At 37.9% G+C, this 22441-nt stretch overlaps 1 protein-coding gene across 1 annotated transcript; it reads right to left on the bottom strand.

Annotated features, from left to right (window-relative positions):
• Window positions 1-10387: 10387 nt before the first annotated feature.
• Window positions 10388-21207, bottom strand: LOC145769919 (COP9 signalosome complex subunit 1-like). The gene is made up of 13 exons (XM_082581469.1): window positions 21067-21207; window positions 20489-20587; window positions 20100-20200; window positions 18751-18831; window positions 18384-18548; window positions 16411-16546; window positions 16188-16309; window positions 15834-15930; window positions 15306-15400; window positions 14706-14892; window positions 14072-14209; window positions 13711-13845; window positions 10388-12038 (listed from the first exon to the last, which is right to left on the bottom strand). The coding sequence occupies exons 1-13, from the start codon at window positions 21109-21111 to the stop codon at window positions 11988-11990; spliced, it is 1452 nt and encodes a 483-aa protein (XP_082437595.1). The 5' UTR covers window positions 21112-21207; the 3' UTR covers window positions 10388-11987.
• Between the last annotated feature and the right edge of the window lie 1234 nt (window positions 21208-22441).

Below are 22441 nucleotides of genomic sequence, written 5' to 3' on the forward strand. Positions count from 1 at the left end.
ACCTTATGACACAAACATTGAATCTCAACAACTGATTTGGCCCATATCCTGCTAACAAAAGAATTTGTTGATGTCAATCTCCAATTTCAAAATTTTTATTTTAAACTATTTCCTGGCTAGACGAGAGGTGTATGTTGCGTTGAGTTGGGAAAAGTGGGTTTGATATTGATTGGTTGAATATTTATCCGCGGACTGAGAAAGCGTCTATGAAAGCTTAATCCTAGAACAGTGGTTCTCAACCTTTTTTTCGTGGCCCATTTTCGTTGCACAAAAATTCTTATGGCTCATTAATTGTTTATGCAAGAAAAATACTGCAAAATAGATTTAAAAACAAACAAACAGCAGAAACTATTTCAAAACAGATTATTTATTGAACCATGCATCAATGAGATGTGTGCTCCTGAACGTTATTGACCAACTTGTAGTTACAATGGTTCTCAACGTTTATACGCCGTATTCCTTCTTTGAAAGACACAAGTAGGCTATTGTCAATTTCTCCCCACAATAATTCACAAAAAAATACTAAAACAGATCTGCAGAAGTTTCAGTAGGCTACCACTTTCAGTTAGGCTATGACTTGATTGTAATTACAAAGTGGTCTATTACATCCTAAAGTGTTGTAAAAACTCAACGTTGATCTAAAACTATGTGCTCAGTCAATAAATAAATTAAACCTTTCTGCAATTCTGAAGCTCTTGTCAAATCGTGATATTTCAAATGTGCCATTCGCAGCTTAATTGTTCGTTAACAATTCTCCGCAACAGCATTATCTGTTAACCGGGTTATTGTGATTATTCTTGTACTGTATTGTTTGTTTTTGTCTTTTTGCATGTATGGTAATTAATATGGACTTATTGGTCTGATGCAAATAAATAATAATAGTAGATTATTTAAATAAATTTACACTTGATTTACATTTCTTCCCAATTCTTTTCAACACGATTATTCCTACTTTTAGGTTAGAAAATTTCTCCTTACGGAGCCAAGTGGCTCCCTATAAGAACCACACTGTTGTAGTTGCTTAAAATCAATTTCTTGTATTATGCAACAGATAGCATTGATTACATCACGGCACCAAAATTATTATTTCAATAATTAGAATGGAAATTACCATTCTGCAGCAAATTACAGCAGCACCATTCATTGTTGTTACAATCAAAACAACTAAACAAAACAGACAAGTGTAAAATTAACTATAGTAACAAAAACTAAATTAAATTTTTCACTAACTCTGGTAAATTTTTAGATAGGTCTGTGGCCCACCTCAACATTTGTCCATGGCCCACTAGTGAGCCATGGCCCACCGGTTGAGAACCGCTGTCCTAGAAGTTTTGCATACTCGTAAAAGCTTTGAACCACTGACGAAAAGCCTGGTGACCAAGCTTGACAAAGTGAAGTTTCAGATTGTTAAAGTGTTGTTGTCAGTGAATTATTCTATATGCCTCACGTGCCACTGAATGTAGGCTTCTTCTTCATCGTGTGTCACACGGCCGTAGCCCAGAGCATCACGCAGGCTCTTGCTTTATCGTTGAACTCGGCCAAATCCTGTGCAGAGCACCTTGCTTTTAGGTCAGGGCATTCGAGTAGATGTTGCATCGTTTGCTCCTGTCCGCATTTGCAACTTGTGCTCCCCATGGAATACCCCCAGTGTCTCATCAAGGTTTTACACCTGCCAATACCAGTTCTTAAGCGGTTGAGGCATCGCCAATACTTCCACGGTTCACGTTTTCCGGGAGGAAGGCTCTCCATGGGTGTGAGCTCCATATTGGCCAATGTCGGTCTGGCTGCCAGTCTCTCCTGCCATAGTTGAACCCGCACATTGGCGGCACATCGTCATGACCTAATGGGACAACTGAAGCAAGGAAACTTTTTCTTGACTTCAGACGCCTGTGTGCTGGAGTTTGGCCATACAGTGGGTGTCTCAAATCTATGTCCTGACAAGACCTTTCCTTTCTGCTGGTCACGCTTCTTCTGATGTTGGGGGGAGCAATTCCAGACAGAATGTGCAGCAACGTGATGTTGGTTGGTTTGAGACAACCTGTAATCAGACGGCAGCTTTGGTTCAATATGGGGTTAATTTTCTTGGCATGTGCTGAGCGTTCCCACACTGGGCAAGCATATTCTGCAACCGAATAGCATAAGGCTAAAGCAGTTGACCGTATTGTGTCAGGGAGGGCACCCCAATCAGAGTTTCCAAGTTTCTGCAAAATATTATTTCTAGAAGCCACCTTAGCTCTTACTTTTTCGATATGGGATTTGTATGTGAGGGACCTATCTAATTTGACACCGAGGTATGTGGGATTGATACAGTGTGCCAGTTTGGTTCCATTCCAGGAAAACACGATCATACGGAAAACACGTGTGTGTGTGTGTGTGTGCAGGATCACACACACACAATGTAGGCCTAAAATGCATTACTGTACTTTTATTATTCAGGGAGACTGATGCAAAGCAAGCTTCATAAGTAGAGGAAAATACTGGACATAATCACTGTTGTTGTATTTTTGTAGTGTTTGACAAAAACCTTTTTACGTATTTTAAGCCTTAAAACACTTTCAGCAAGAACTGTAAGCCCACGTATTTGTTTTTAACTTTTGGCCTTTCACTTGTTTTTCTGCTCACTTTCCGCCTGAACTTTCTGTTGTTTATGTTAAATATTTGTGATACAATTGTTTTGTATCTAGAAATCAGTGACGAATTTTAGGTGGTAGTTGTAGCAAATGTGAGTCTTCGTTACTACAATAGCTGCATCATTTGTGTAGGCTACTTTGTGAATGAGCTACCGCTTGTAAATGTGATCTAACTACGTATGCTTCCTGCACAGCAATGTTAGCAAGATTGTAAAAAGTCTTGTCAGCAAAACAGAAAGGTTATTTAGGATAATTCGTGAACACTGAACATATTGCACAAAGCTTTTTCAGCGTTGACACTATTGATTTCGGCTGACTTCACTGTAGTTTTCTGTTTTACTCATTTACTCTTTTTGAAGTTATTTCTGAAAAATTTCGATTTTGTGAACAGGGGAATTCATTTTATCGGTTGGTAACCCGATGCAACTTGTCTTCCAATCAATGAATTTATGAACTAATGCAAAATGACTGTTACTATCAATCTTTGTATTTGGTAGCCTACATTACGACTCAGCTCTTCCGAATTGATTATCTACTTTATTTCTACTTTTTATGTTTGATTGTAATATGGACCATCTTGAGTCTGATGCAAATAAATAAATTTGTAAAAAGTCACAATTTTTAATGACCTAAACAACTACAAAGTCAAACTACAGTATATTTGATACATAGCAATAACATATTAATAAGCATTTAAGCAGCTGACTGTACTTGTTGAGTAGTCAACCACAAAGCTTTAACACACAACAAACAAATAAGATCCGTTTACCGAAATGGAGATCGAATTGTTTTTTACGAGTTACGCCGTTATGGTATTACTTTTATTGATTAAGTGAACTTCAGGTATCAAACTCTTTCTTTGCTGTAGGCCTAGCTTAAATACACCAATAAGAGCGTGTGAAAAGAAAACTGAAGCCAAAAAAAGCAGAAAAACTTGAAGTCAGTGTTTCAACAGGGTTCCGTTGAACCTGAGAGTCCAGCGAAATATGCAGAAGGGTCTCGTGAGTTTAAAATAAGATAGCCTTGTGCAAAACACGCTCATGTAATTCCAATGCCCGAGGATTACAACCTTGGCTCACTGATGTTTAAAGGCCACCGTGCAACAAAAAAATTATTTTGTAATGTTACAAGAAATAAGTTAATCATTTTATTCAGCTTTTGAGAAACTTCAACTCGCTAATTGGATACCACAAAATAAGTCAAGGCCTGTATCGAAGGCAAATTCATGTGCAATGTAAGCCAAAAGCATTCACAATTAAGTTAGTTTTTAGAAGTTTTTTGCCTTCAGTTTATCCATACATAAGAAGCCGGACTTAAGCTACTCAAGAAGCCCACGCTGTGGAAGATTTGGTAAATGGCAAGAGAAATTTAGCACCACGTTCTGACAAGACGTTTGCTTTACGGTACCGTAACGTGGAAAACTTGGATGTTGAAATGCTTTTAAAAAGCAAAAGAACATTGTCCACAGACAAAGTAAATATACCTTGATTAAAATTTAACAAACCGCTATTCCTCTTTTCGTTAATGGTGAAAGTGGTAAATCCTTGACTCGTTTCTTTTCAGCCACGTTGAAGTATAGGCAAACTGCTGAGATCACTAGCTTTTACTCCTGTAAGAAGGCTATAGGGTTGACAGCAAGCAATCATTACTGACAAAACTGCAATCATCTTATCAGTTCACTGCATGTCACCTTTGAAAGTGGAACCTATTTGAAAACTTAGCTCAAATTCGTTAGGCTATTTTTCGGTTTTATCGCAAAATTACTGCCTTTTTTTGTTTATTTTCTTCACCCTCGCGTCGACTTGTAACCAGAGTCCGCGTTTTAATGGCTAAACCGACGGCTTGGGCACGTCTAGCCTGCAAGTGAAATCAATTTATTTGGTTCGATAAAGGTTGTTACTAATCTGTCAGCAAGTTAAAAGACTGTTTAAACGTCACCGATAGCCAGTAGTAGTACTCATTTGCAACAAAGTTATCAATGAATGTTTAGAATTTTTGATACTATGAAACATATTTTTCCGATAGTGCTTTTCCATAAGCAATCTCAAACTAGCCTACTGGTCACAGCGGTAAACCATAATATCTTCGTGGGAAAGTTGTAACATAAATTTCCCGGATCCGTTCGTCTGTATGCGATGACACGAAAAAATACTCTTCTGAAAACGTCTTTTTTCAAGAATTGTATTTCAGCAAAATATAGCCACAGGCTGTCGAAAATGAAGCGCAACGCGATACACCACTAAAAACTTGTCACCACAAAACAAATTACTGAGATAAAAGACGGAAATTTTGTCTAGTTGGTAAGCACAAGCAAACAGTTAAATATTCGACTAACTTTTCAAAACGACAATTCTAAAATGACGAATTGATTGCGATATTTCAACTGCACACGTAACCAGCTTATGTGACGTAACAGTGATAAGCATTATGAAGCCATTTTAACAGGTGTTCAAAGAGAGATTGTGCAATGCAATGCATTTTCTAGCAATTTCCATGACGTAAGACGCCAGCTAGGTTAAATAGATCATAACGGTTTTATGTGACGTTTCAGTTAGGGAACGGTTGTCCATAACACCTACGTAACGAAAAACAAAAACTATCTCAAAAATCTGCAACCTGTGACTACTACCAACATTTCCCTGCTTCAACTTGGAAGCATCTCGATTCCTCTGGAAAACATTCTCAAATGCAGTAGATCTGTATTATTTGTGAATGTGCATTTTCAACAAACTCTGTTAAAGTTAAATGTTAAAATAATGCAAAAAGTGGAAGCTTATATGCATTACTAGATTAGACGGTAGCTTAAAACAAATAATCTTTGAGTGCTAATGTGCTACAAAATTAATGCATTGCTTTTTTGCGTTTAATAATTTATTCCTTTATTAACAGCATTGCAACTTATAAAAAATTTGTGTTTTTTTACGTCAAAGTACATCTGTTGGCAAAAACGATTGCGGTAGCCTACTGTAGGCTATAAGTAAAGCGTTTGGTTGATAAAAAGTCTTTTCAGTTGGTAGTGCAAAACTTCTTTTAAAAAATAAATTTCAGTGCGAGCGCGCCTTTCCTTTTAAAATTTCAAATAAATTCATCAAAAGCATACAAAACCGATAGCCTAATTCAACTAGGCTACCAGATGTTAACTTCACCGAGATGGAATTGAAAGATAATTCTACAGCTCCTAGCTAAATCTTTCGTTTGTTTAGTTTACACAACACTGAAATACTTCCCATACACAACGGTTTAACACTGACAAATAACTTTGCGTTTAACTTCGATTTTTAATCCTGAGTGTTTTCCATAAAAATTAACTTTTCTAACAGCCTAAGCCAACCTCGAACAAAACTGAGTCATACCTTGCCAACAGTAGTTTAAACCTGCAGTTCTACAAGCACATGAATAAATGATCAACAGCAACAGGTTAGAAGTAGGCCCTGATATTCTGCATCAACTACTTTAACTGCAGTGGAACTTTAAGCATGGCACGTTGTAGAACATCAAAAAATTTGAATTTGTTTATTTTTACGCTTCCTGGGTTAGAAACTGAAAACTCGAAGAGAAAATAAATGTTTAACTCATGTAAGCCTAGACGTTGTGTGGATGGTGGATCTTTATGTAGTCAATATTGACAGTTCTTGTTGAAGATTTACGCGCATATTTTACGATGCTGAGGTGGTAAGTGATATTAACATCATATGGATATCTCGCTACCGGTAAGACGACTGTTTTTTTTTTTTCAATGTCTCTACTCCTACTCTCTATTACAGTACTCCAAGTGTATCGCCAATATGCTTTTGCAGGTTGGTGGAGCGTAGGAGCGGCTTCGTTTATGGGTTTTGTTTTTGCGGTGATTTATGTCCAGTGTGTGTTAGGAGTTTGTGGCAGAACAAGCTTACTTTCTATTCTATTGCTTAAACTTTATTTTATTTTTTGGGGCGCCTTGTCTTGGCTAACCGCATTTTTTGGTGCCTCATGATGAAGCTTTGTTATGGTTAAAAAGTTAGGTTATGTGTTTGATATAGCCAACTATTTTTGTCTCGGAGTTTTGCCAAATTTTCCGTACCGGCATGTGAATCTATACACTGAAATAAACTTGATTGATTGATTATACTATTATCACAGTAATTAGTGCTTTGGTTTTCAAAGTGCTCTGATTGCTGCCACATAATTATAGCCTAGGCTACTATTGTTGCTCAGACAGTTTGCTTGATTGTTCAGCGATGTAGTGCATTTACAGTAGGCCTATACATGACAAGTAAAACTACGTTACTCACGCGGCTGTTTGTTTATGAAAGTTGTTGACTTCTCAAGCAATCATCGCGTTGGTTGCGAATCGAAAATCCAATTATTTTAGTTCAAGAAACCTGATTAAACAGCAACTTTCACTCAAGTTATTTTACAATTTTTTTATGTTTTAAAAGAACCGTGTTAGAAAGTTAATGATGGAAGACTGTCTTCCATCTAATCATCCAAATCTTCCATCCCATTCCCTCTTTGGCATTTTCTATCTTTCATCGCAAAAATACGCCTTTCATTCCATCCCATTCCCTGGTTAGCAGTGATGACAGGGACGAAACTCCTATCCACATGAATTGGCATTGCAATGCAAATAGTTGTCACTGCAGCCGTAAAGGCTGTTGCCGACTCAGCCCAATTGGTTTAGACCGGCGTTTCTCAAAGTGGGCGAAATCGCCCCCCTGGGGGCGATTTTGAGCGCCAGGGGGGCGAAAAAATCAAAGGGGGCGATCGGGGGGCGAAAACACTTGAAGGGGGCGAATTTAGAAAACGACCAATAACAGTCCAACGCGCAAACCATTTAGGCTACTGCAAATAGATGAATCCAACTTGGCCGACAATGTATCGCTGCTGCTGCTGCTCGGTATGTGCGTTTTGTTCATAATATGAAAACAAGAAAAAATGATTTTTTGCGCTCAGTCTTCCTACAGATATTTCGGCATCAAGCATCTTTAATGCAGTGAAAAACTTCTACGAAGAGAAGGGGATTCCACAAGAATATTCTACAATGCGCAACTGATGGTGCTCCGGCAATGGTTGGAAACCATCGAGGGTTCATTGCACTGATGAAAAGAGCAATTCATGGACTTATTGCAATACATTGTGTAATTCACCGTCAGCATATGGTTGCCCGTAATCTCAGTCCTGAACTGCATGAATCACTGAATATTGTGATAAAATGCGTCAACTAGATAAAAGCGCAGGTCGAAATGCCTTAACTCAGTTTCCCAATTTGAGCGAGAATGTTATTACAGAAGAACAACGGCAAAAATACTGCTCACATTTAGACATGCTTCATAAAGTCGACATAAAACTTCGCTTTGCAGATCTCGTGGACCTGTCCTACATGTTTCAAACTGGGTGGTAGGCCTACAACCATTTTCTACCGGACCTACCTACATCAGACATAGTACTGTAGAAGTGAACTTCAAGAGCAGTTCATTGATATGCAAACAGATGATGAGTCAAGAGTGAAATTCAGAAATGATCGATACGATTTGTTTTGGTGCCAGGTTGCTGGCAAATGAGCTTCTCTGGAAAGAAGCTAGAATGTGGATTTTGTCGTTTCCTACTTCATGTATGGTTGAAAAGGGGTTTTCGGCTGTGACCTTGATGCTTTCAAAGCAAAGGAATCGCTTGTCAGTTCATAAACGGGTGATTTTCGACTCTATCTTACGAAAATGTCGCCAAACATTTCAAAACTTTGTAAACGTCGCCAAGCTCATCCATCCCATTGAACATTATCATGTTACTGTCAATTTCGTTGATTAAATTCCCAAAACTAAATTTGTCTATCACTCTATTATCAATGTTTATTTTACTTGACAGAATTAGGGGGGCGAAATTTTATTTGAATAACGAAAAGGAGGCGATGGACTAAAAAAGTTTGAGAAACACTGGTTTAGACTTTTTGTAAGCACCATTCTTTTTGCAAACATCTGATGGTCAAGCGATTCATGCAGTTAATTGTCGACAGTTTACAGTACCGTACGGTAGCCTAGTCTACTGTAGGCCTAACGTGAAAACATATAGCCTACGGTAGGCCACTCTTAAACAAATTTCACATTTTACAGCTTCGCGCTACTGATGCAACATTCAAATCACCAGATTTTTGGGGCACACACTTTGGGAAGCTCTGTTCTAGAGGGTGTCCGACGTTTTCTTCGTAAACAGTTCTTCGTAAAGCAATTCTTCGTAAGCAATTTTTCGTAAAATAATTCTTCGTAAAGTTAATTCTTTGTAAAACAATTCTTCCCAAAGCATTTATTCGTGCATGCAATGGAGATTTGATGTATACGAAGAAATGCTTTACGAAAAATTCTTTTACGGATTTCATTTCACCAACAACTGTTTACGAACAATTGTTTTACGAAGAATTGCTTACGAAGAATTGCTTTACGAAGAATTGTTTACGAAGAATTCGCCTATAACCGTTCTAGAGACAGGGGCGGATCAAGCAAGTAGCATTAGAGGGAACGATTTCAACAAAACGCAATGATGTAGGTATGCCGATTTGAAAACACAACCAATGAAAAGGTCCCTTTTTAGCCGGTCAAGTCTATAGGTGAGCGGGAGAAAGACAGCATAAGCTTCGTAGACAGCGTAAGTTTCATATACCATTGTCAACTCGATTCAAGCTTGTTTCGATATTTTGTTTTCATAGATGGTCACCACAAAAATACACTTCACAGCAATAGGTTGAAGAAAAAGAGCCTAATTTAGATTGGACAATGTATTGCTCAGATGCACACCTCGAGAGTCAAACCAGCGTCATTTGAGCTTTATAAAGTTGAGCGCTCAGCCAATTGAGATTCCGGAATGGACATTGAGGGGCAGAAAGAAAAACACAAAAACACTAGAATTCTTTCATTAACTGGAGCAAAGTTCCAAAATGGATAAATACGTAGGCTAACTCCGTTGCAATATTTTGCTATCTGGAAAATTTTCTTTTGCCTTGCAGTTAATCGGAGAAGACAAGTCATTAGAGATTAGACTTCTATTTTTTTTTAAGCGAATCCCTGGAATGGAATAACTCCCCGGCAACAACACTTCAACAATCGGAAAACTTCACTCTTCTAATCTCGGTAACCGACCCTGCGTCAAGAGCCTCTACAAGTAGGTCTATGCAAAACTACTAGAAAAAAACTATCAAGGCTTTGTCAGTCCGAGGATAAAGATTCAAAACCAACCAACTTCTCCATCGCTGAAGCTTAGCCTAGTTGTCAACTGTTTTCACATGACCGGATTGTTTGCTTTTCTCTGATACTCGCGAATGTTGCTTGATTGCAAACCAGAGTGGTAAGAGCCCTTGTACACTCGAAAGGGCGCCGGTTCGACACCACTCAAGAGCATGGGACTGTCTCTTCGGCAAGACACTTAATTGCATGCTTAAAGGTGAACATGAAGGTTGGCGCAGGCGAGGTGACCTAATTTGACAGAGTGAAGTTTCGTATGTGCCCTTCAATAGAGAGCTGTCCTTGAAATGCGTTGCTCAAAGTCAAGCGCACACCGCGGGAGTCGAACCAGTGCCGCTTGATCTTTGTTTGTTTCTTTGAAAGTTTCTTAGTTTGTAAAGTCAGGCGCTTAACCAACTGAGTTATAAGGGCGGGGGGTAGGCCTACCCTTCTTCTTCATCTCATTTTTTTCAGCCATGGCACCTTTCACATGGATGGCATGCCTGAAGATGGATACAAAGATTGGTTCCATTGAAATTCGCCAACTTACGTTTGAACACACATAGCATGTCATTCGCCAGACTTATATTTTTGTCGGTAAAAGTTGAATTCCGAAAAAATGAATTAAACAAAAAAAAAAAACGAGAAAAATTGCGACGAGCATCTACATGAAATGTTTCTTCCACGTAATTTTCTATTAAATTATGCAAAAATACTTTCAACTGATGAAACTAGACATTATGTTGAGCTTCAAGCATAACACGTCAATGCAAAGCAAAATAGCGTGAAACTAAGAGTGGAACAGAGACACGACATCAAAACAGATGCTGCCACTATGGTCTACCCACGCATGAACTCGGTAATATGTAGATTGCAGATACGGATTGACAAACAAGTTAATTACTGAATCTGTTGAGATCGATATTTAGAGCCATTGGCGAATACCGTTTAGGATAAGCGTTCTCAGATCTTTTGCACTCCCACTGTGTTCGTTCCCCAGTCATTATTGAATGTTCATTTTCCACTCTCCGTGTCATTAATCTTATTATTTTAAAAGAGGGGATGAAAATTACTGCGAGTCTTTCCGTATTGTCATGCTAGCAACCAGTTCAACATTGGCTTCCACGATTGCTCAAAGCAAAATTGGCATTTTCTTCTGATCATATCGACGGTCGAAAACAAGAAACTCGTAAGTGACATTTTGAGAAATTCCCTTTTTTGCATTTTCAAAACCTATGCACTTAGGGCTATCTACTACTATAGTTACAGATATTAATGCTCAAAGTAAAAGCATTAACGAAATTTAAAAAAGAAAATTGTTTTTTTGGCCTTTTACTCCAAAGTGTAAAAATGCACTTACGACTTTATTGTTTTCGACCGTCGATATACGAATACCCAGCGTGGATGTTGTTGGAATCAGTTGTGATGAAGTGTAGAAAAGGCTTACAGTGCACCTATTTGTCTTGGTGTTTAAACAAAGACATTTGCAGCTCATATGATGACAACAACATACTATAGGAAACTCTTGTACACATTGACCAATGACCATATTATCGTATCACAACAAGTCACACAACAGAAGAAACATGCACAATCATTGAAATGCACGAGAAGTCTAACGGCATACGGTCACGCTTTACAGCGCTTCAACAGAGGGAATATCTTACGAAATAGATTAGTTCAGAAATGATGAAAAGTTAGTTTCCTGACGATGTTGTAGACGCCTCTGCACAAGTCTTGTCTAACGAACAATTCCTTAAGTGTCTAACATAGCCACTTCACAAAGACGCGGAAAATTCGCACACTTGGATTGGAGGGTTGTATCAAAAATTACAATAAGGAATTGAAACATTAACTAATCCAAGACATTTAGAGAACTTATAACTAATCGGCCACACCCTGGTTGTGTATTAATAGATTAGAAACATCCATTTATGTGGCATTCGCGTATTAAACACGATGGAGTTATGCAACAGCCCATACTTCAAGTACAAAAAGCTACCGCGATATCAGAAGTAAAATGAAAAGCAAAAACTATAACAAGGTCGAATCTGGATGCAGTCCGTGTTGCAACGACACTTGAGGGGGCTGCTAAACCAGCAGGAAGGGATGATCATATTTAGCGGAAAATTTTCACAGCAGCGTTTTTAAGCGCGGTCAACCAACTCGGTCATCTGTTCCCAAACCCCGAAGAAGAATCAAAGTCTTTGTTTGATGCAGGCTGCAAGAAAGAAAGAAGTTCTTTAAATCGAAAATACCGTACGGGACGTGACAAAAAAGCACGTCACTTAACCAAGTAACGTAAGTACGCAACGTAATAAAATAAGGCATGTAACGTGAAGCCTTTTTCGTTTTCCAGACTGCATAATATTAATAAGTTGATAAAGATTCAGGCTAGGAATAGTACACCTGAGGTTATCTGAAAAACAAAGTTTGAATAGTTTAAATGTCAACCAAAAAGCACCAGATGATACAGAAATTCGACAACTCAGCTTCATGTTGAAAATAATTGTGCGATGTGCAACAGTTTAGGATAGCCACTTTTAAACATGTTAATTTCCAGTGAGATTTCAATTGCAGCAACGACACCGCTAAGCAATCAAAACATGTTTAAGTGGCTACCGTCCAATTGTAATCCTTTTAGCACTCTACCAGAGAGTTGGTTCTTGCTTTGAGCTTTGCTAGTTACAGAAGAAAAAGAGTAATGGCAGGGGTGGGAATCGAACTCATGTCATCGAAATGACTGCTACCGCCCTAACCTTCTACGACACTCAAGTGACGGGGAAACGTTGACTTAATTTAATCAATGTTTTCGTTTTTTCTTTGCTCTTCCTGGAAACACAACCTTGATGACGTCACGAACAGCGCAGCTTCTGGTTGGTTGGGGGTGTCGGTGCTGCAATTGGGATTTTACTGGAAATTGTTTAAGTGACTAGCCTACTATATAGAAACGCTTTGCAAAAACACGATGACATTTTTAACCGGAACACAAAGTTAAAACTATCATGTTTAAAATGGTGTGCACTTAGCACAATTAACCAATATTTCCTTCGCAACTGCAGCCGAGTACTGAGCACTTTCACTGAGTGGCAGGACGATGAGAAATTGCAATTTTCTAATTTTCGTCGAATCAATGTCAAAATGACAGATTTTGTTGTCTGGGGAGTGGACTAATAACCAACTCTTTTACTTTCATCGTTTATTTCATGCAGACTGGCATGCGATGAATATACGGAAACCACGACAAATGCACATGGACAGAACTGACAACAAACAGACACTTACTGCACAGAATATGGTCACGGAATGTGACCGTTGCCAGATGTACGAGCAGCCAGTGGAAAGATAGTGACGTTAAATATAAAATTAGGTGTGCTTTCATTTAAGTTTGTGTGATAGAACGATGATAGTTGATGTTATGTTTTAGCTATAACTGACCGCTTCGCCGTAGTTTGAACAGCATAAATGATATTTGTAAACGGAAACTCTGCTGAAACACAACGTTTAAGTGGAAGAATGATATCAGATTGTGTTTCAGCAGGGTTTCCATTAACCGATTCAAATGTTATTCAAACGCTAGGGATGCTGTTGGATAGTTGTGCAGTATACAATTTCTTAAACAGGCAAATGGCAGCACTTGTTTCCAATGTAATCGACTTGCTAGATGCCTTAGAACGTACAAGAGTTTAGACAAAGTAATTGGGACAAGTAAAAGGTAAACTAATGTCTATTGGTCCTCTAATCGGCTTCTGTACAGCCACTCGTACAGGAATGAAATCATGCTGCTTACTGACTCCATTCAATGGCATTTTCATCATTCTCTCACGACTTTGGATACCCCTGATCTACGCGATTCAACATACGATGTATTTAGAAACAGGAAAATCACCTACTTGCACTGATAAGTTATTTTTTATGACTGCGTTGCGTAGAATAAGGGCTCTGGTTCGATGAATGTATTCTTTTCCGGCAAACAGGGTCTTGGCAAACGTTAAACTTCTATGGTCAATCTCACGAGCATGAAGAACCTGTTGAAATACGGAATTAGTTTTATTTTTTAAACATAGCTTTTGCATAGATTTATGTCTTATTTTGAAAAATATCTAGCGTTTTTTGTTTTAATGTTTAAATTAAACAGGTATAGCAACTTATAGTCATTTTTACATTTAATAAAACCCTTTTTACATCGGTTTAACGTCGGCAGGATGTAGAATCAACGCAAAAAAATATATTTTTGTTGTCTTAATGCACCACCTTATTTTGTGAGTCGATCCTGGCTTGAATTTGTCCATCCAGTATGAGGGGCATCAGTTCATCCTCCAGTTCGTTGACGGTGCAGTTGAAGGCATGCGCCATCTTGTACATATCCGCCAGTTTGTAAGGGCTGAAATACTAAATTCATCCAGGTAATATTATTTTGCATTGTGGTTTCATTCAGTGCTGCTATAAGCCACGAAAATTTTTGATAGCAAAAGAAATAAAATGGTAATCAAGGTTTCACAATAATACAACCCCGAAAATACTGGCTTCTCGAAATACAATACTTCAAACCTAAATATTAAAAACAAATGTTGTTGAAGAACTAAACTAGTGAGTAGTGACGTCACCGTTAATGACGGCATAGCTGTTCACGCCATGGCATATGACGACACGACTGAAGACATCACAACTGACGAATACTGATGTACTGGTAAAGCCTCTAGCTCTACCAACACGACAAAAATCCATTAAATAAAGCCATTTGGAAGCATTTCGCTACTACCACGGACCAAGCAGTTAAAAGAGAACGCAGCAAGGAATTTCGGATAATGATTCACATCGGTTTTGCTTTGCAAACAAATTTAATTAAATAATAAAAAAATGTATCAGTTAACTCCGAGTCTTCTACCTGGATCAAGGCTTTGCATCTAATCTGTGCGTAGAGTTTGTCAACATGAGGAGACAAATACATGTCAAGGAGCGAGTTGTCTCTTCCTTGCTGAAGTAAAGTCAAGCAGCGACCATACTGGGACTTGTAGAATGCAAAGACAATTTCTCGGACGGTTGGCTCTAATTCCAACAAGAGCTTGAAAGAACTGAAAAAAAAAATGTGAACAAACAATGTAAAGCAGACCTTCCACATGGGACAAAGCTCACCAGAATTAAGGATAGTCGGCAGTTTTATGAGATCAGTATCATGGCGATCTAAATGATCGTTGTGACATGCAATATCGACACCTTGACCTTTACCGACAGATTGGTCTATTTCTTGTGGAAGACAATTCAATGTGAGATCGGAATCAGATTTTATAGCCCCATGTTGAACTGCTGCACCACATCGCCTTGTCGGTGTGCTCAATCATCTCTAGTGTTCAATAGCTATTGACCTGTTGCTGTGAGCGCACAATATACGTAGCACTCATGCTGCATCCTGAGTCAGTCTTTCACAAAATATAAGTAGGCCGGTGTTCCGTTGAAAACACACCGAGCCTTGGTCAAGTTACGCTACCTGCTGGTGATGACCTGGCTTTGAAGTTCTTGTCTTGTGAAGGTGGCCAGAGCACACAAGCTTCCGTATATTGCCACGTTGCTTGGGGACATCAACTGCAATGTAAATAGTAGAACTTTGTATGAACGGTGAAGGAAAAAAGTTCTCGGCTTTTTGCAAAAAAGTTCCTCTGACACACTTTTACAACATAGAAACGGCATGTAAAAGTAAAGTGTGCCGTTTGTTTATCTGTTGGTGTTAGAAGCAGAATACAGACGTCTATTCACTGAAATAACTGCTGGATATTTGCAAATAACTTCAGAAAAGTTCGCTTCAGCCACAGTAAGCTAAGTGCAACCGTGGTTCATAAATTTTCTCTGAATTTGAGTTTCTTTTAAAAACTGCATCGATATAATGTGGCTATATGATCGTGATTCAATTAATCCTAATCCTACTTTCATCTTCCAGCAGTGGCATGACTGAATAATGATGATCATACTTTCATTTAGCGCATTTTTACTATTGACACTGTACAAGGTTGCTGCACACCTCCGGAAAATCACAATGATCAATCGATGCTTGGAGGAAGTTCTTCGCGGCAGCCCTGTACTTCCCAGTAGCAAGTTGTGCCAAACCGGCCGCGCATCTAAAATGGAAGAGTGAAAGTAGATAAAGAACTCATTACCACTGACGCGGCCAATACCCGTAATGCAGTGAGGCTGGCTTTAATGGTCGCTCGCATTATTGTGCAAATTAAGCAAAAGTCGGGTGCCACAGCACCAAAGAGCACCAGTCAGCAAGATGGCAATAATGAAGCAGTGATAGCCTACTTATTTAAAAGACATATTTAGCAGCACAAATACAATGTTAAACTTTAAACGCAAAGCTTTGCAAAGCAATTACTTCAACTTAGTGAAGGTGGCCAAGTGATGGTTTTCTTTATCTTTGTCATTCTGTTCGCCTGTAGCCTCTGCTTTGTTGACGTAGGTGATCACATGAGACCAATTACCAAGGTACACACAAACCTAAAAAAACAAAGAATCTTTATATTGCAGTGACACTGGCACAAAGATATTATAGCACAACCTCTCCTGCAACCATTGATCATTGCTAAACAGAGACTAACCTTTATGACGTTGAGACACATATTGACAATGTGTTTTGCCGATGTACAATAATCTCTTGCTCGACTGTAGCATTTGAGGGCGCCATTTAAATTGCCCATCTTCAGGTAATGGCTGCCAAGATCATCAAAACCTCTTCTGCAATTTTAATAAAGATTTCTCAATCATCATCATCATCATAATCCATCGTCGGTTTGTTCCCCACTCATCGTCGGTTTGTTCAATGGTAAGGCTATCACAGCCAGACAGCAAATCAACCGCTTTTCACATTGAATTAACGTCTGCAGCTGAATGTGAAAAACGGTTGATTGGCTGTCTGGGTAGGAGATAGTGTAGGGAAAAAAGATCGTGATCAATGGAGGTTGGAGAAGATGCTCTAGAGTCGAGTATTCATCTCAACAACCATGGATGTTTTGATCACAATCACCAACGTCTATAGACGTCATACCAATGTAAAATGTCTGCAGACATTGAACCACTGTAAAAAAACTGATTTGCTGACCGGGAATATACTGTATTATAATTATAGTGTATATATACTATAGGCTGCCATCATGACTTTGTGTCGTCATGTAGAGCAGGGCTTCTCAAACTATGGGTCGCGACCCCAAATGGGGTCGCGTAATGAAACTTTGGGGTCGTAATGAAATAGTTTAATTTAGTCTAGTGCCGGTAGGTTGTAGTCTTGCCATGATGTCAATTGACCGCAACAGTCGGTGTGAAATGTCGAACGATAAAATATTGCCAATCGTAACAATTGATGCATTGTTACGCTATCATTGCTGTAACGTGCTGACCAAAAGTAACCTTACCGCTCGCATTATGATTTCAGAGCAGCTTAGCAACTAGTTTCTGAAGGAACCTAGACTAGAGTTTAAAGCAGTTACAAGATTAATTGACTATGGATCAGTGGTTAGGTTCCGTAAATTCATGTGCTAACAATGGAAGCACTAAGAAAACAAATTGAGACAAAATAACTAACCCCGTTTTAATGTCATTAACGTGGATGTCCCCACCCAGCAAGCATTGTACCTGGGCCCAACCTGGTGTGACAGTTGGTAAAATAGTGCTCCTCCGTTGACCCAACGTATCTTGCACCATTCGTCGCAGTTGGGCCAACTTATTTTAAAATCTTTGGGCCAACGTAAAAAATTGAGGGGTTACCGTAGTTCGCCCGCAAATAATGACGTTGGCCCAACGTTCTGTACAACTGCACACCAACATTGGCAAGAACGACTTCCTAATTCTAAGTTTTTTGCATTTTCATTGTCTCATTACAATTGTAAAAGGAATACCATGAAGCAAACTTAAACAATTCTTCGAAGGTATCTTCAATTAAAATATTTCAAAAGTTGGCAAAACAACACTACCCTCAGCCAACCCGAACAACCATCAGCCAACGTTGGGCCAAGGAAAAATGTTTACTGGGCATAATGGGGTCGCATAGAAATATATTTTTCAAAATGGGGTCGCAGAACAAAAAAGTTTGAGAAGCCCTGATGTAGAGCACAAATCAAGCCCACCTTCCACGAAATGAAGAATAATGCGGCTATTGTTGATGTCATTTATGATTATGGTGATCATAACATTATCTCTTGAAGAAGTTATATCGTGCCTCCTTATCTGAGTGCGATAACATACAAGTACAACTCTGGTGTAAAGACAGCTGAGATGTCCCTACGACTACTGGGCTACAAACATAGGCTACTATTTAACAGCAATAGCAAGGGCCAATTCTGCCGCTTCTATATATTATTATCGAAACTGTCAAACCTTGCGACATGACAAGCAACAATTTTAAAACCGGCCTTGCCAAAAAAACTCTAGCATTATGTCTTACATTCCACCCAAAAACGTACCTAAAAATTGTTTAAATTGTTATTGTAACTTTAAACACTGAGGCCGATTTTAAACCAGAAAAAGTCCAGATTAACTTCAAAACACTAATATAAGTAGAAACTGCACAACTTTTCACCTAATGCTTTCTTTGATAGAATTGCTCTTGTAATTTTTTAAGTCAATATCAAGTTTTTCAAGCAAGTTTGAAGCATGTTTTCGAGTTTGTTCGATCCACTGTGTGTCTTCTGAAGGGAGTTGATTGACAATGCCAGCCATAGCGTCAGGTAAGGATGATTCGGATCTAACAGATCAAAATGAAAGTAAACGTTACGTGACTGAAATACTTAAGATTTTTGAAAAGCTATCTTTCTCAAGTATAAAGTTTTGAAATACTTAAGTAAACATGACTAAGTGTCGAATACTGTTTCATTCAAGTGTCATGTATTTTAATTTATTTAGCACTGAAAACAACATCAATAATAGCAAATGATATGAAATTTGACCTGATAGCTGCCACTAGCTTCTTGTGTATCTCTTCATAATATGCAACGTTGAAAGTTTTCTTCACGTGAGTCACAGCCATTCTAGTTGAAACAAAGAGAGTAAAAGAATCATTTATGAAGGGATTGAAAGGTAGTTGGAAACCTCATTAACGGATGACATCCACCTTTTGTTGGTGCAGTTAACTGTCAAAAAAGACGTGACATATATGTAAGGTACTGTCACTATCAATGTACAAGGCCTCGCGACGGGCTACTTTGTATGTATATCTTGACCGAACGTGTTGTTTTAATGGTGGAATTCTTGTGCGATATGTTATTATCGGCTACTGACCTGTAGTAACCTCTGATTGCAAAATCTTTATCATGTGACGTATTTCAAGAACATTCTACTGTTACGTGCAAATCTAGAAGCTTCTTTAACTTGCTTGTTTACGTGTAATGCAACTTGACAGAACAATGAGTTCTGTAACATTATGTAACCTCCTCGAAGTCACTAGACCAAACAACCTGCTATCAGTATTAAATAGTGGTGTAATTTGCTTTATGATTATTATGAGAGTTGTGTTATGAGTTGTGGATTGGTAGTTGGTGCAAAGATTATTGTTGATTGAGAGTTGAAGTAATCGAATACAAGTAGATGAGAGTTGGTGCTGATATAAATTGTGATCGAAATTAAAGTTATATTATATACATGAGAAGCTATGTTGAGCCGTTTGTTAAAGTCCTTCAAGAATTTTCATATATCATTTCACTAGTAGAACTATTCGACATTTAAATATTAACTGCCTTTCGGTAATATCCCATTAAACTACGTCATTGAACCTTTCCAAGTCTCTTTCTTGGTAAGAGATAGAAAGAAACCGTGACAGGTACTAAGATTTGTTTAAATCAAGGGTCTCAAATATACGGTACCGTACTCAAATATATGGTATTCCGCATGCAGTATTCATTTGGTTCTCAGGGCAATTTGAGTTTGAGACCCATGGTTTACATGAAGAAGATGCTTAGTCACTGCAGAATGAATTCACACGATAAGAAAAAATAAAAACTTCTAGGTGACCAAACTTAAGCTTGCAGTTGAAGAGACTGCAGATAGAAATTGCATAAAACCTCAACAAATAATTCTATTGAAACATATTAACAATGTTTTCCGGGAGCAATCACAAGGAAATAATGATGAAATTAAGTATGTGTGTCTGCTAATTCTTTGTGCAAACTAATCAAACAAACACATCAAAAACTTGTCACAAGAGATACGTTTTGCAACAAAACATAAAAATAAGTCATTAAAGAAGTTTGTAAAGTGAGATTATCAAATCAAATACTATCATTGAACAAGAAGTCTGCACCTCAATGCATCGATTCGCAGAGCAGGGGCATGGTCCGCCACAAACATAAGTCGCTCTATCTGCATGATTCCTGAATATCCCGCAACGTATGAGTCCAGATCCTGTAAAATGTTAACAATCCTGTTGTAGATGTGATTTTAGTTGAACACTCCATGTTGAAACATAAATGGAACATCTACCGGTACCTTCGAATTTTTAACATGAAGTTAAGCTTTAATATGGTAATACGGATATGTGTCGAGTATTAAAGTTACATATATGATATCTTTTATTTATGGAATTCTATAAAAAATCAGTGTGATCCTATTTATCGGTAATTAAGCCTTGTGGCAATTCAGCAAGAAACATTTTGTTGAACAACGTAAGATAAAAGGTGAGGCACAGCATACAAGAGTTGGATTCTCAACAATAAAGTTGCTCTCCACATGTTGGTCGTCTCCTCCCACTCCCTCTTCTGGATCAGCATCAATTTGCATTGGTTCAACATTCTAAAAATTGTGTTTACTTCAGAAATAAAATCAAGGTACCATATTGTAGAATACATTCTACAAGGTAATTGTTACAGTTACATAATACATATGTAGCATTTAGCAGTGCTACTAACATTTTTGCCCAATTGGATATACAGATGTGTTGTTTATTTCGCTTAACAATCATGCAAAATCATCCACCTCGTCTTGAATAAGAATACTCTTAAAAATAATAAAATTTGGGTAATTTAATACTGAGATTTCATGAAAAATGTTACAAGACTAGAGCAGTTGTATCAAAAACCCACTATTCATCTTTAAGCAATATTAATCCACGCAGTTATTCAATAAACAATTTAAAAAATGCCATTTAAGGTATTTGCCTAACTTTATGAAAAAGCATGTCACCAACTATAGTTAGCCTAGCAGTTATTATTATTAAGATACGGTATCCAACATTAGGTATCTAATCTCACAAAGACTTTTTTGAAACTTACAGACATTTGTGCAGAATTGAATATTCCCAAAGTTGGTAAAGGCATTGCTACAGCTTATTTCCAAACAACGTATAAACTTTTCAAAAAACTACAAACTTATGTTGCATTAAATTGTCTCTGTAGAAAATTACATCACTTGCTGACCTACTGAAAATGGATACAACTTTCAAAGACTAAATCAAGTTAAGACTACCATTGCCAGATTTGCCATTTGAATAAAAATTATTTTATTTTGCACCTGTTGTGACAACTTAAACTAGCATATATTGCAGATGCAATACAATAGAAGACAGTGAAAAACAATACAGTTCTGTCATCTGCTTGTATTTATTTACAAGATTACTGTGTTAGATCGGCCTAGCAATTTTGCGTAATTAAATCCTATCGAAAATTTGTGGAGAATAATCAAGGAACGATTATGCAAGAAGCACTGCACCACCATATGGAAGCTCATGGAGGCCATCATTCAGGTGTGGTATCGGATCCCAAAAATAGCAGAAAAGTGCAAAAAAAACTAATTGAACCCATGCCAAACCGTGTTCGTGCAATATTGAAAGAAAAAGTGTCACATTAGGTATTAAACTATATACAATTACACATCTATTAAATTATCGCAATAAACCAAATATACACAAATTCAGCCTTTTTTCTTGACAGTTTTAATTAATTCGAACAATACTGTAAACATGCAATGTTTTGAACAAACTCAATACAACACAACGACAACCATGGCTGATCCTTCTTTCAGCATTGTTATTTATAAACATCAATCTGTGGACACTCAAGATAAATTTTCCGTTAAGTTCAATCAATGAACTCAGATCTATTCAACAAAACAATATATACTTCACTAGTTGAAGCTAAGCAGCACCAAAACACCACAACATTATACACCTGATCTGTACCAGACTTTTGTTCTGTCACAGCTCATCAGCACCAACTTAGAACATGTTTACAGTAGTCTTGTTGCAATCCTTGCAGTTACTAATTTGGTGGTGCAAACTATTTCGTCTCCTGGACACTTCATCCCTTGAGTACATTCCATACAAAATTGAGATAAAATAGGGCCGAGTGTCTTATCAATTTATTATGATATATACATGGAAAAATACGAAATAGGGGTACGAAGTGTTCAGGGTACAAAATAGGTTGCAGCCCTTTGACTAGTACTGTCAATTTTACCATTTTTGTTAGTTATTCTGAAATGGCTTTGCCCAATGCCCATGGTAAAATTTCTTTGTGGGTTTTCTTTGCTTACATTAGACACTGGACAGTAAAATTGAGAATAAAGACCATGTTGTTGTGGCATGCTCAGATGTTGTGTAGCCAGTCATTTCAGTTTCTGTTAATTTCTGACCAACGCAAGAAAAAAATA

This window comes from Aplidium turbinatum, chromosome 5 (genome assembly GCF_918807975.1).
Source record: "Aplidium turbinatum chromosome 5, kaAplTurb1.1, whole genome shotgun sequence".
Classification (NCBI taxonomy): Eukaryota; Metazoa; Chordata; class Ascidiacea; order Aplousobranchia; family Polyclinidae; genus Aplidium; species Aplidium turbinatum.